Source organism: Nicotiana sylvestris, chromosome 9, assembly GCF_000393655.2.
Source record: "Nicotiana sylvestris chromosome 9, ASM39365v2, whole genome shotgun sequence".
In the NCBI taxonomy this organism is placed as follows: domain Eukaryota; kingdom Viridiplantae; phylum Streptophyta; class Magnoliopsida; order Solanales; family Solanaceae; genus Nicotiana; species Nicotiana sylvestris.
Window position 1 is genome coordinate 53714637 of NC_091065.1, and position 13329 is coordinate 53727965.

Here is a 13329-nt window from a genome sequence, read left to right on the forward strand (position 1 = left end):
TGGGTTTCTACTTTTTCTAGTTGGATTATAAACGATGTTGTTGCATTCTTTGACTCTTTGAAAGCTATTACTATCTAATATAGTAAAGTTGTTTGTTAAAAAAAATCAGGTAAATTTCATCAAATAAAAATCAACAATGAACTTAGAATTTAAGTGTTATGGCACCTCTACAATTCCCTAGCCCGATATCCCAATGGTCAATTAGCCCTTTGAAACTAGGCTTAGAAGGAAACAAGTTCCTCCTTAATGATTACAACGTCATACCTTGGTAAAAAATTTGAATCATAATAAAGATCCTTCTTTTTCTCATCTCATCATCATTTAGTAAGCACAAATACTTGCAAAAAACAATAGGAGTATTAGACAAGGAAAAAAAAAAAAAAGAAAGGATAAAGCCATAGCGCACGTGAGAATAGAATGTTATGAGCGCGTGATCCTCGAATATTGTCGCACATGGTGTGCTTCAAAATTTGCCCAAGCACACATCGAACTCAACCTTTAGAGAGTCTGAGCTTCTGGACTTAACTAAATTTAGCTTCATTACCTTCCCTATTCTCCGGATCACACCAGGCACTCTCACACAACACACTATCTCCATGTTTCATAGGCGGCACAAAATCGAGATCTGAAAGTAGACAGTATCAACGGCGACCATTGATTCACTCGCATTATCCATATATGTCTCGGCCGCCAAATCATGAGTTTCAGGAATGGTGGAACAAGCAAAGAGCCAATGACAATGACGACCTCCTCTCTTCTTCCTCCGAAAACCCTAGCTTTTTGACAGTTGAGATCCGTAGCCCTACCGTTGATAAGAAGGAACGTACTCGCAGTGCTCGTCAACTCTCCTGGATTTACCTTCTCAAGTTTCAGCAAATTGCTAATTCAATCGCATTCCTCACGAATGGCTTCATTTCAATCGTTCGCACCGCCAATCGCCGAATCGTTACATCAAATTCGGCGCCTCATCGATCGGATTCTAAGCTCTATCGCGTAATTAAGGTGTTTTTAACAGTTTCAGTTATATTGTTAGTGTTTGAGCTGGTTGCTTACTTCAGAGGATGGCATTTCAGTCCTCCGACTGTGGAATCGGCGTCGGCGGAAGTGGTGGACTTAGTGGAGTACGTGTATGCCAATTGGTTAGACATTAGGGCTAACTATTTGGCGCCGCCATTACAGAGCTTGACCAATATGTGCATTGTTTTGTTCCTGATACAGTCGGTAGATCGAGTGGTGCTTGTACTTGGCTGTTTTTGGATCAAGTTCCGACGGTTGAAACCTTTGGCGGAGATCGAGTACTCTGCTGATGTGGAAAATTTGAATGCAGAGGATTATCCCATGGTGTTGCTTCAGATACCAATGTGCAATGAGAGGGAGGTAAGACCATGTATGTTTTCAAGTTCTCACTGCTAAAGTCTATTGGCAATTACTCCCTTCATTTCAATTTAAATATTTTACTTTTCTGTTTAGTTTGTTTAAAAAAGTATGCCTCTTCCTATATGTAGTTAGTATTTAATTCTAACATTCTCATTTTACCCTTAATGACACTGCTCATACACACGACATGGCACATTTAGGACCACATCAAAGGATACTTTTGATATGTTATGCACACCTTTAGGTTATATGCAACGGAGGGTGTACATGTTTAGTGAATTTGCTTCCTTACTTTGTTTATTCATTTCTAGGCAGAGCGAGCTAGTCTCGCTTGTAGAAGTAGGAATGGTTATATGCAAACTTTATTCATTTTGCAGTTTCTAGTGATGTTTCAAATGTAATATCTTTCATGGGTTTAATTTCCTATTTTTGTAGAATAGAGAACTTTTGACTATTAACAATCATGAAAATTTGGATACCTTTGAGATGATGACTTTACTAAGCTGGAGACTTTTTAACAACAGTACTTAGTTGGTTTTAGATATAAGGTGAATAGCTGATTAAACCGAGTAGTCCTACCTGACCCTGAATGTAGATTTAAGAACGAGTCTGCACACGGGCAAACAATTTCTAAGAATAGTATCTTGGGTCAACCCCCACAATTGTCACCATGCTGTGCTCTTGGCAAAAACTATACAGTTATTATCTGCTGAGCTTTTAAAATGTTAATTTAGGTATGTCCTCATGACAAGCCAGTTTTATCCTAAATAGTTAAGTTGATTATTTTTGCTGAGTTACTGATTGACTGAATTGTTAATTCCTTCACTGTGGTACTGTTCAGGTGTACCAACAATCAATTGCAGCAGTATGTGTCCAGGACTGGCCTAAGGAAAGAATGCTCGTACAAATTTTAGATGACTCGGATGACTTGGGTGTTCAGGGACTTATCAAGGCTGAAGTACAAAAGTGGCAACACAAGGGTGTGCACATTGTATATCGTCATCGTCTTATACGCACAGGCTATAAGGCAGGAAATCTCAAATCTGCGATGAGTTGTGACTACGTAAAGGATTATGAATTTGTAGCAATATTTGATGCAGATTTCCAACCAGCACCAGATTTTCTTAAGAAAACTGTTCCCTACTTCAAGGTGATTGCTTTTCCAAGATCTATCTAGGTGGCTCGTGTAGGCACCAAAGAATGTTATATGAAAGGAAATCTTCTTACAATCGGCCTGTCTCTACTAGTTGGTGTTACCTTGGAGTTTACCATGCTATTTCTTAATGAAAAATGGGATCTGTCACTAACATGAGGAACTCTAGATTTTTCGTATCTAAAAAAAGCGAGGAACTCTAGATTCTTAGAGAGGATTTAGAAGGAATTGGAATTTCATAGAGAGAACTAAGTAGAAATTTCATGTAATACGCAAGAAAGGAGTTTTTTAATCTTTATATGCAAAAATTACTAGTCCGTGTTTTTTTTTACAAATATTCTCTTGAGCATTATCAAAATATCTCTTCTTAAGTTTCCTTCTAGAAACTACCGATTGTGGAGTTTTTTGATTCGTCTTTTTTCTTTTTTTGGGCTATACTGAGAACAATTGGTGCTGAAATGTTATTTCCTTCATCTAATGTGCATTATTTATTTTAATGCTTGCTGGAATACTTCATCTTAGTAGATAACCAATTGGCACGATCTGAGCAGGCTTGATTGTTATCGTCAAATTATTTCTTTTTAAGATCTAGGTACGAGTAATTTGCTAAATGCTTATGCTTTATTAATTGCATTCAAAGTCTCAAGTTATCTTTATCCTGAGAGAAAAATCAGGCTTGAGTAAAAATTATTTGCTATCTCTTGGGTACTAGAGTTATACTGAGCTTCCCTCCTTTTAATTTCAGTATGCTGTATGCTTCATTATTTGGCTGCCATAGTCCACTTTGGGGCATTGTTCCAATTGTATCTATAACTTTTATCTCCTTGCATTCTTGAAGGGACATGATGACATCGCTCTTGTCCAAACAAGGTGGTCTTTTGTGAACAAGGACGAAAATTTACTTACAAGATTGCAGAACATAAATCTTGCGTTTCATTTTGAGGTTGAGCAACAAGTCAATGGATGGTTCATCAACTTCTTTGGCTTCAATGGCACTGCTGGTGTATGGAGAATCAAGGCCCTTGAAGAATGCGGAGGCTGGTTAGAGAGAACAACAGTCGAAGATATGGATATTGCTGTCCGTGCTCACCTTTGTGGATGGAAGTTTATCTATTTGAACGACGTTAAGGTTTGCAATTTAAATTGTGAATTAATGTCTTTGTCCGATAACGGTTAGACAGGTTTAGAAAATTTAGCTCTCTTTTTGTCTAGTGCCTGTGTGAACTGCCGGAGTCTTACGAGGCATATAAGAAGCAGCAACACCGGTGGCATTCTGGTCCAATGCAACTTTTTCGCCTGTGTTTATCCGACATATTGCGTTCAAAGGTTCGTATGGTTTATTTATCATACGCAAATATTCTTACAGATTTTGGTCACACAGTAGCAATCTTTTTTTCTTTTTTTTTGGTCACGTCTCACAGTATCTATGACTAACTTGAAGATTAGTCAGAAAGTTATTCAATATTTAATATGGACAGTAAATTAAAAAGGGAAAACAAACTTGGTCATCGCAGGGGTCATAAATTGGTTCTTTTTCTAGAACATTATACTCTGATCCATTGGGTCATAACTTGGTTCTGTTTCTAGAACAATAAATTCTGATCCATTACGAGTGAAGCCTCTTCTTTGTAAAAGGAAGAGGTAAACAGATTCTTCAAGATCAGTAATTTCTGGATAAACAATGGGGAATTATGGCCAGCCCTGCCTTTAAACTTGTGCCTTTCTGGAGAGTATACTAAATTATGTTAACCTCTTATGACGAATAATGTATGGAATTTTGATGGGTCAGTGTATCATCATTACTTTTTTTGAACATATAAGACTTTATAAACTAAGAACCAGCACTAAGTTGGTGGGACAGAACATGACAGAATAGCAAAAACAAAACAAAAAAAATTAATTTCCCTTTTCTAAACATCAATGGACTCTTGAGTTCTAAAACTGATTCCGCCTCGTTTACAAGCTCCAATTTGCACCAAAAGTAAAACAAATGAATGCAGTCAAACATTATCTTCTGAATGGAGTTGGATTCGTCTTCAAAGCATCTCAGATTCCTCTCTCCAAATTATCCAACAGATAGAGGCTGAGATTGTATTATACCATATAACTTTTCTTTTGTCTGTCACGAAAAGGTGGAAAGTACTTCTGTACAGATGAGAGCTTGTCTTCTGTTCCTAGTAAAATTTTGGCGCTCTTACTATAGGTGATATTATGATTGGTGATTGGGTGTTACTCGTAGAGACTCATATCTTTGTGTAAATTCTTTACTTTTTGTATGCCACTTGTATACTAGGAACTTCTTTACCACATTAACAATTATTTCCTTTAAAGAAGAAAACTTGAAATACATAGATTGCATCCCAGAGCTCTCTTGTCTTTTTCAAATACATGGTAACCTACATCTATCCCACTCCCCATCCAATGTCCCCAAAAATCAACAGTGACCCTTCCTCACTTTGCTGTTAGCTCTCTTGGTGAATTTGGATACTTCACAATAGGAGGTGGAGGGTGCTTTTACTTGAGCTACCCTCTGTCTTCAAGAATTTTTGTTTTGTGAGAAATTTTTTATGATAAATGAGATAAAGAAATTTATCGCGATGACAAACGGAGAGAGAGAGAGTTCTCGTTACGAGAGCAGGAAATAGAAGAAATTTACAATAGTTGGAAAAAATATCTAGGATAAAAACTCTTTAAGTTTCTCAAAAGGGCAATGTGCGCAAGTCTCTTAAAAAGTTGCAAATGGTCAATATTGGTTAAACTTCACTTTTCATTTCAGGTTCCACAAGTTCTACTTCCATTAGTTCTCCCAAAAAGGGAAGTAAATAAATAAAAGGCAAGCAAAAAAAAGAGCAAGAAAAGAGGAACAGAAGTGTCCAATATAGTAGTCAAATTATATAAGGTGTGTGTTTTAGAGCCAAACAATTGTAGATTCCATTGCAGAGCTTTTTAGATGTTCGCCAAGAGATTGTAATTCTAACAATATTGATAGTAGGGGACTTTGAGTGTTGATAGGGGATTGAGGAGGTTAAATGAAATGAGAAAGGCAATATGAAATGTATAAAGACTATGAACAGGTGAACACCATAATATATGAAGATAAAAGTAATAAGCTGTAGAAAAGCTCTGAGCAATCTATCATTTTTGTTTCAAAGTAAGCTTAACGAGTAGGAACGAAGAGAGAAAATGTGTATACCGTCCCAAAATGTGAGAAAGATATGAACGGAGACCTTCAACGCTATTTCATGTGGTGAGACAATGAGATTACATCCTCTGGCTTCTTAAAGGATACAATGATTAGAAAATGTAAAGAGGCTTCAGATACTGAAATATAAACCAGCTGACTGGGCATAAGTCTCTCTCTGATACATGTACTTGTTTGTTTGGGTGGAATTGTGGTATGTCAGGTGAAATTGCTTCTGAAGATGAACATGTAAATGTGACATTAAAATTTGTAATTTTACTGACACTTAAAGGATTACATTGTGCGATGGACCTATTTATCTTGTTAGGTGTTGAAAATGGGATCTACTAGCAGGAAGAACATTCCGAAACGTCTCTAGACACATCTTCTGACCTACTAATGACTATAAAGCAAGAGCTTGTTTGAGATTAGAGTTGTGGGTGATTCATTTGAGACAGGAATTTGGATTTAGATTAAAGATAAATCTTTAGCTTATACTGAACAGGAGCAGTATGAATCACATAAACTAATACCAATTGATAAAAAATTAGAACAGGAATATCACAGGGTAGCAATAACATTAATGTATGCCTAATCGAGTGTAGGAGATTTTTAGCAGTGTCAAATACAGTAGTTATTGATGATTTGGTTTGTAATAAGAATTGATGAAACTACAAGGATATTCTTTCTCGTGTATATGTGGTAAGATGTAGATAGCTGGAAAGAATAGCTAGGTGATGACTATTAGCATTGCTGGAGATTGATGAAGTGTGAGACTACTTTTCTCCATCCCCACTAAAATCAGATATACCTTCTAAACTGAAATTTACACACTAAATAGGAACTAATAACCATATACAAGATAGTTATCAAAAAAAATAAAAATAAAATAACCATGTAAAAGATTTTATCATTCATAAAAGAATACGTTTAACGCTGACACTCCATGGGAAAAATTCAAGCCCGTCACAAAGCCTCAATCCCAAACTAGTTGGGTTAGGTATATGAATCCTCTATTTCCATTTGCTCTATTAAGGTCTATTGCAGTCCATTAGTTAAATAATTTGTCTTTTTAGTCAAATTAAACCATTTCTAAATCTAGAGGTTATTTAAGTGTATTATTTATATCTACAATGACATTCTTAGTCTCTAACCAGATTACAAAAACTCTTGGCAAACATCGGATTAACAACAATTAAGCCGATGGTTGATATCTTTTATATGGATCATTTGCTTCTGTTGTGTTCTGCTCATCTTATTGATTACTTGAGGAACATTTAGTTATATCATCCGGAATTGCTATTGAGAGTGTAATTCTTTTGAGCAATGTTATCAAAAAAATTCACTTCACTTCCAAGAAATGTGTGCTTTGCGTCTTTCTTTTTGCTAAAAACCTCATGTCCTTACTGTTTTTTGTGATTTTCGCTTTTAAAAACTTTTCTTTTGAGATGATTTTCCTCCAGCAGTCCCCTTTAGCATCGTCATCATAGTTTTGACATAGGACATGATCAAACTATTTCAGACAACCTTTTTTCATTTTATCCTTAATGTAATTATGTATGTTGCACCCTCTGTCAAATGTGCTGATTTCTAATTCTGTTTAATCTTATAATTACACATCCATTTCAGCATCCTTATTTATGCCACTCGTCTTGTGGTTACGTTAAGTCTTAAAGGCCCAACGGTCACTCTCATTTAACATTAGTTTACATGAATTTGTTTTTCAACCACGAGCATATTAAACCTTAATACTTGAGAAGAGAAAAGCAAACAAACTTATATGCGCGCTCTATGTTTACTTAGTGGAATGGCTAAATGCCAAATCCATCCTCATTTATTTTCCCAACCCACCGATGGTCTAAAGAAAAAAGAAAACAGTGGAAAGGTTCTTACTAATTTCGCATGGGTAGTCCTTAGATCATTCATCTTCTTATTGACCTGAAATTGCCCAAGTTTATTGTCTCTTCTTTGCTAAGCTTCCATCCAGTGGCGGAGGCAGGATCTCCACGAAGAGGGTTCAAAATTTTTTTTGTAGCTAGTGGGAATTGAACCTATGATCTTATGAAGATTTTGAACCTCCTTGACCACTAAACTACACTTTTGGGTTGTGTTAAGGGGATTCAAAACATAATATATAGAGGTAAAAAGCAGATTTTGCCTTATATATACTGTGTAATTTTTCGGCGAAGGGGTGAACCCCCTTCCGCCTCCCTAAATCTGCCCCTGTTTCCATCTTATCTATACTATATTAAAAGTGGGAAGATCCTTAGTCAAAAGTTAAATTACAAAAATAACCCTTTAAGTAATTTAAATGTCTTATTTATAAAATAAAATAAAAACCTAACGGTACATACATCAAGTACCGCTTCCCCATTAACAGTCACAATTATTAGTGCTGGCCTTGATAAGCAGTGTTGTTTGGTGGAACTTGAAATAAAATGCTTTTTAAAAACATTGTGTATTCATACACCAAACCTAACGGTACACACCAACCAGCTTGCTCATCGTGTGTATTCATACATTTTGTAGCCTTTATGATGGAGATAATATGTACATATATCATGCTTGATTGTCATATCTTTCATGCGTCGCCTACTCTTATAGCCTTTCACTAATATGTCGAAAATATAATGTTTGGAGTGATCACTTTGCAAAAGCTACGTTTGGAAAACATCGAAAAAAGAAAATGCAAAAGCAAAAAGAGAAGGGAATGTTTTAAGCCTTCCTTCACTTCGACTGATGCTAGAAGTAGAAGGTAAAGTTGTCTGCCAGTGTCTTACTACATGGAATTTCATGAAAAAAATAAAAGCAGATAACTGTTGCATGATGTTCAAATCATTGCAGATTTCACTAGGAATTGCCAAAGACATCAAAGAATAAATTAAGAAGAAAGTGGCAACAAAAATCGGTTTCTATTTTCTTTACTCTATTTATTTTTTAATTATCTATGCTTTATGCTTTATGACGTTTAATTAATATCTATAAATGTTAGAATAGATAATCATGATCTCATAAGTATAATGTGTGTCACATGCTTATTACGATTAGGAATAACTAAGGTTCTTGTGGTGGTTATTTACTTTACAAAATAAACTAGGTTTGTTTATATACATTTTGGTAGCATGTATGAAAATAATATTATAGATTCAGTGGGTGTTTAGACATAGGAATTGTAAAATTTCGAAAAAAAAGTGAATATTTTTCAAGTGAAAATGGTATTTGAAAATTAGGGTTGTGTTCGGACATGAATATAATTTTGGGTTGTTTTTGAATTTTTGCCAGTGATCTGAAGTGAAAATTTTGAAAAATAGCCTCCTTTTCGAGTTTTTCAAATATCAAAAAAATTCGAAATTCATCTTCAAGTGAAAATCTAAAATTTCATGGTCAAACACTGATTTGAAAAAAAAAAAGTGAAAAGAATTTCAGAGAAAAGGAATCCCTTTTTATGGCCAAACGGGCCATCAAAGATTACTGATATCAAAAGTAAAGGGAGTCATAGTATTGTTCTTTGCAAAAAAAATGCTATAAGAGAAATAATTGTGCAACTTATGCAATTTTAAGATAGAAAATGTTGATCAGAAAAGAAGGTGAAACGCATAGAAAAAGTATTTTCCTATTGTCATGAGAAAAAGGAATTAGTGATTTGTTTAATGCTTGAAGTTTGTGATGTAGTATAATATTTGTTAGGTCAAAAATATCAATGTTTATCAAAAAGAATATATATGTCAACAAACTAAACAAAACATTATTAGTGAGTATCAGTTTGACTCTGTAGAAAATGATATCAGCAACTACTAGACACTTGAATTTTGTAAACCAAATAAACACCAATAAAAATTTGGATATATGTTTTATGTTTCCTTGAACATGTTAGTTTGAAAGAAAATGTACCTACCATGCTGCTTAAAATTGAACCTTCAAATGGCTTAAACAATGGTACAAGGATGAGCGATACATAATTCGGCATCCACATGCAACACACGTGCATGCAGAGAAACTAACATGTTCATATATTTATGCATTATTTCTGTTTTAGATTCTTACTATTTTACTGTTATTATGGTAGAAGTACTTTTTTACATTATTCATAGTTTAGTTTATGTGTCTTTAGCTCGTGTTGCCTAAATTCTGAGTCCAAGGAACATATGCCAAACAACTTGTATAAATAGAGTTCCATTTAACTTTTCTGTGAGTTAAATAGTCATTTCTTCAAAAATAGTTTTTCCAAAATTTTCGAAATAATTTTTGTACCCTACTCATATTTTAGTTTGTCTTTATAAATATTCTACAAAAAAAATACACGTGCAACGCACGTGCAGAAAGACTAGTCACCTTAAAAGTATATGCATGGATAGTGGGCATGCTTTCTCTAGGTCTGTCCTCCCTCCTTCCTTCTTTTTGGTAACCCCTCCTTCCACGTCAGGCTTGATGTGCAAATATGATATTTTTGGCTGAGTGTTGCAGAAAGTTAAAAAATTTGGACATAATATGGGTATATGGGTCTTAGTACCTGCAAATGGGTAGTTCCTGTCGTTTTTCAAGTGTTGGCTTCTTTTCTTTGTACTTTGGTAGGCCAAGCTCTTCAAAAATCCGGACTTTTTTATTTCCTCTTATGTGCTTGCTTAAAGGCCAATAGAAAATAACAGAGGAACTTTCTGGCTTGTATTCCCTCTGACATCTTGGCTTTGGGCATATCTACCACCTGAGCTGTAAGACTGCATACTTTTCCTTTATTTCCTCAAATTCGTACTCTTCCAGCCACCCCCTTTCTTCCATATATTTCCGTACCCTAGGCTCTTGCTTCCATTAGTTTGACATCAGTTACATTTGGGGAAAAATTGTGTGGTCATGGTTGTTAAAGTTACTCTGACCTGATGAAAGGTTATCATAATGTTTTTATGCCGAAGGGAAGTTATTCTAGTTACCCCCTTCTGATTATCTCGTAACAAGTAAATTATGTGGCCTTCCTTCTAATTAAGTTATCATTTTCTCACTGTATCATTTCAATTTGAATATTTAAATGAATCCTTAAATGTTTTATAGATACACAATTTATTTCTTTTACAAGTTTAAAGATCATTTATATCTTTTCAAGTGATGATTATTGTATATGGCTGTCATTTCAGGTTAGTTGGTTCAAGAAAGCCAATCTAATATTCCTTTTTTTCCTCTTGCGGAAGCTCATCCTACCATTTTATTCATTTACTCTCTTTTGTATCATTCTCCCACTCACCATGTTCCTCCCAGAAGCTCAGTTACCAGCTTGGGTCGTCTGCTATGTGCCTGGACTTATGTCCATCCTGAATATTCTTCCAGCTCCACAGTCATTCCCTTTTATTGTACCCTACCTTTTATTTGAAAACACAATGTCTGTGACCAAATTCAATGCCATGATATCAGGGCTTTTCCAGTTAGGAAGTTCTTACGAGTGGATTGTTACGAAAAAGTTGGGAAGATCATCAGAAGCTGATTTAGTTTCAATGGTGGAAAATGAATCTGAACCTTTGGTGGAGAAGAGTACTGTCTCAAGATCCTCATCAGAATCAGGCCTTGCTGAGCTTACGAAATTAGAGATGACCAAGAAAATGGGAAAGAGGAAGAGAAACCGTTTATATAGAAAGGAGCTTGCTCTTGCATTGATATTATTAACGGCCTCTGTCAGAAGCTTGTTATCTGCTCAAGGCATTCACTTCTATTTCCTATTGTTTCAAGGGTTTACTTTCCTTGTTGTTGGTCTTGATTTGATTGGCGAACAGGTGAGTTGATCATAAGAATATTTCAAGATATCCGGCCACGAATTCAATTGTGGAAAATCCTCTCGGAAGGGCAGACCGTACTGCTTGTACATGTGATTGTGGTACCTGGCCCCCTATTGCTACATTTATTACACGAGTTAAAAGAGGTTCATAATACCACAATTTGGCCGCCATAGTTATTCAATTGATGCCAAGTGGAGATTGAATCAATACTGGTAGGAGTTTGTCATCTGCCTACCTCTTAGTTTGATGTAATTTAATATAAGCTTGCCTGTAATAGTAGTGTAACCATTGAGTAGTCTATTTTTTGTTTGTTTTTTCATCAAGTTTAAGATTCTTTATTTTTCCATTGACAAGTTCTGTACAATTATATATATAGTTAAATTTGGGAGAAAACACCAGTTACACCATACACTAGCTTGGTTCACACTGATTCATTCACAAGAAAATTGTTCAACAAAAGGCCTTTATTTGGTCACGAAAAAGATTTCACGTGAACTAACTTGCTTTTCTTGGAACCCGACAAATAGGTTTTCATTGTAGCAGCCTCAAAAACAAACCAGATAAAAATCAGTAACTTGCAGCAGCAAATGGGTGCACTTATAGAAGATCGTTTCAACTGGAAGAGAAGGTATAGTCAAGGCCTTCAGTTTTCTTTATCTTCTTTAACTAGTCAACCGATCATCCATTAAAACTCCCCAGAGTATTCACTACGACACTTACTAACGTCACAAGTTCAAGGAAAAAGAGCACCTCTCTCTCTCTCTCTCTCTCTTAATGTACTAGTTCTAGTTTAGTCTTAGAGTCCGTTTGGCCAAGAAACAAAAGGTATATGATATTTTTAAATTTAAAAGAATGGTAAAAACAAGAAACAAAAATGAAAAAAATAACTTAATTCAATCAGGGATAATTTGAAAAATATAAATTTATAGTGAGGATAGTTTTGTCTTGAATAACTTAATTTTCTGCTTTTGTTTCTTAGAAGATGTTAGAATTTTTTGCTTCTTCCCAAAAGCAGAAAAACTGCTTCTGTTGCTGGCCAAAAGTACTTTTCCGTCTTGGCCAAACAGCTTAAATTTGCCTCCCAGAAAATTGGCCAAACAACCTCTTAATGTATTGATGGATTGACTAATGCTCGTATTACTTAAGCCTTTTATTGTTTTTGATGTTTCGACATTTGTATTATATTCCATTTTATGATTGTTTAATTTGTGATTTACCGGTTATTTGTGGTTTTATGATAGTGTTTCGTGATATTTGGAGGTTGGATTGTCTTCGGTTTATGTTCGCAGTAGCCATAAAATGAGCTCTGTATTCCAGTGCATTTTTTTATGGCTGTTGGAAATATTAAGAAAGATTTTAACAAAAATATAGAGTCTACGCAAAAGTTATTGGGTTCCCGGGAATCCGTATACTACACACTAGATCTGCCCCTGTCAAGCGACACCCCTTCGTTGGAAAATTACATTATTTTGCTAGATAATTTTTTTTATTTATTTATGTATATTTACTGTACGTTGACTCCCCTTCACTTTTCGATATATCTAATTATTTATATTATGACATATCTTGATGAAAATTTTGGATCCGCCACTACCTGTCCTGCCACAGAATCGCTTATTTCACACTTTGGCAATCGCAATGTCTGCAGAGATTTGGCACTACCAAACAAAACAGAGAAGTTCATGTTCAATCCAAGTAAATATTTTCTGCTATTGAAGGGTACCAAACCAATATTGCAGTATTCATTTTGTGGCAATATTTTAAAGACTTTATTGACAATTGTCATAATCAAGCCAAGTGACATCTCTTCTAGAAGTCGTTAGAAAGGTGGCAAAATGCCTTGGTAAAGTGGCAAATTC

At 35.2% G+C, this 13329-nt stretch overlaps 1 protein-coding gene across 1 annotated transcript; it reads left to right on the forward strand.

The window, feature by feature from the left end:
- Positions 1 to 529: 529 nt before the first annotated feature.
- On the forward strand, positions 530 to 11877 carry LOC104244528 (probable xyloglucan glycosyltransferase 6). The gene is made up of 5 exons (XM_009799970.2): positions 530 to 1377; positions 2219 to 2527; positions 3369 to 3659; positions 3743 to 3856; positions 10838 to 11877. Exons 1-5 carry the CDS (start codon positions 679 to 681, stop codon positions 11474 to 11476), a joined length of 2052 nt encoding a protein of 683 aa, XP_009798272.1. The 5' UTR covers positions 530 to 678; the 3' UTR covers positions 11477 to 11877.
- The last annotated feature ends 1452 nt before the right edge of the window (positions 11878 to 13329 follow it).

Excerpts from the sequence above, each read along its gene's own strand:
- LOC104244528 (XM_009799970.2), top strand. The coding sequence starts at position 679 with ATGTCTCGGCCGCCAAATCATGAGTTTCAGGAATGGTGGAACAAGCAA. Across the intron at positions 1,378-2,218 it reads CAATGTGCAATGAGAGGGAG|GTGTACCAACAATCAATTGC; the intron begins GTAAGACCATGT and ends GGTACTGTTCAG. Across the intron at positions 3,660-3,742 it reads TCTATTTGAACGACGTTAAG|TGCCTGTGTGAACTGCCGGA; the intron begins GTTTGCAATTTA and ends CTTTTTGTCTAG.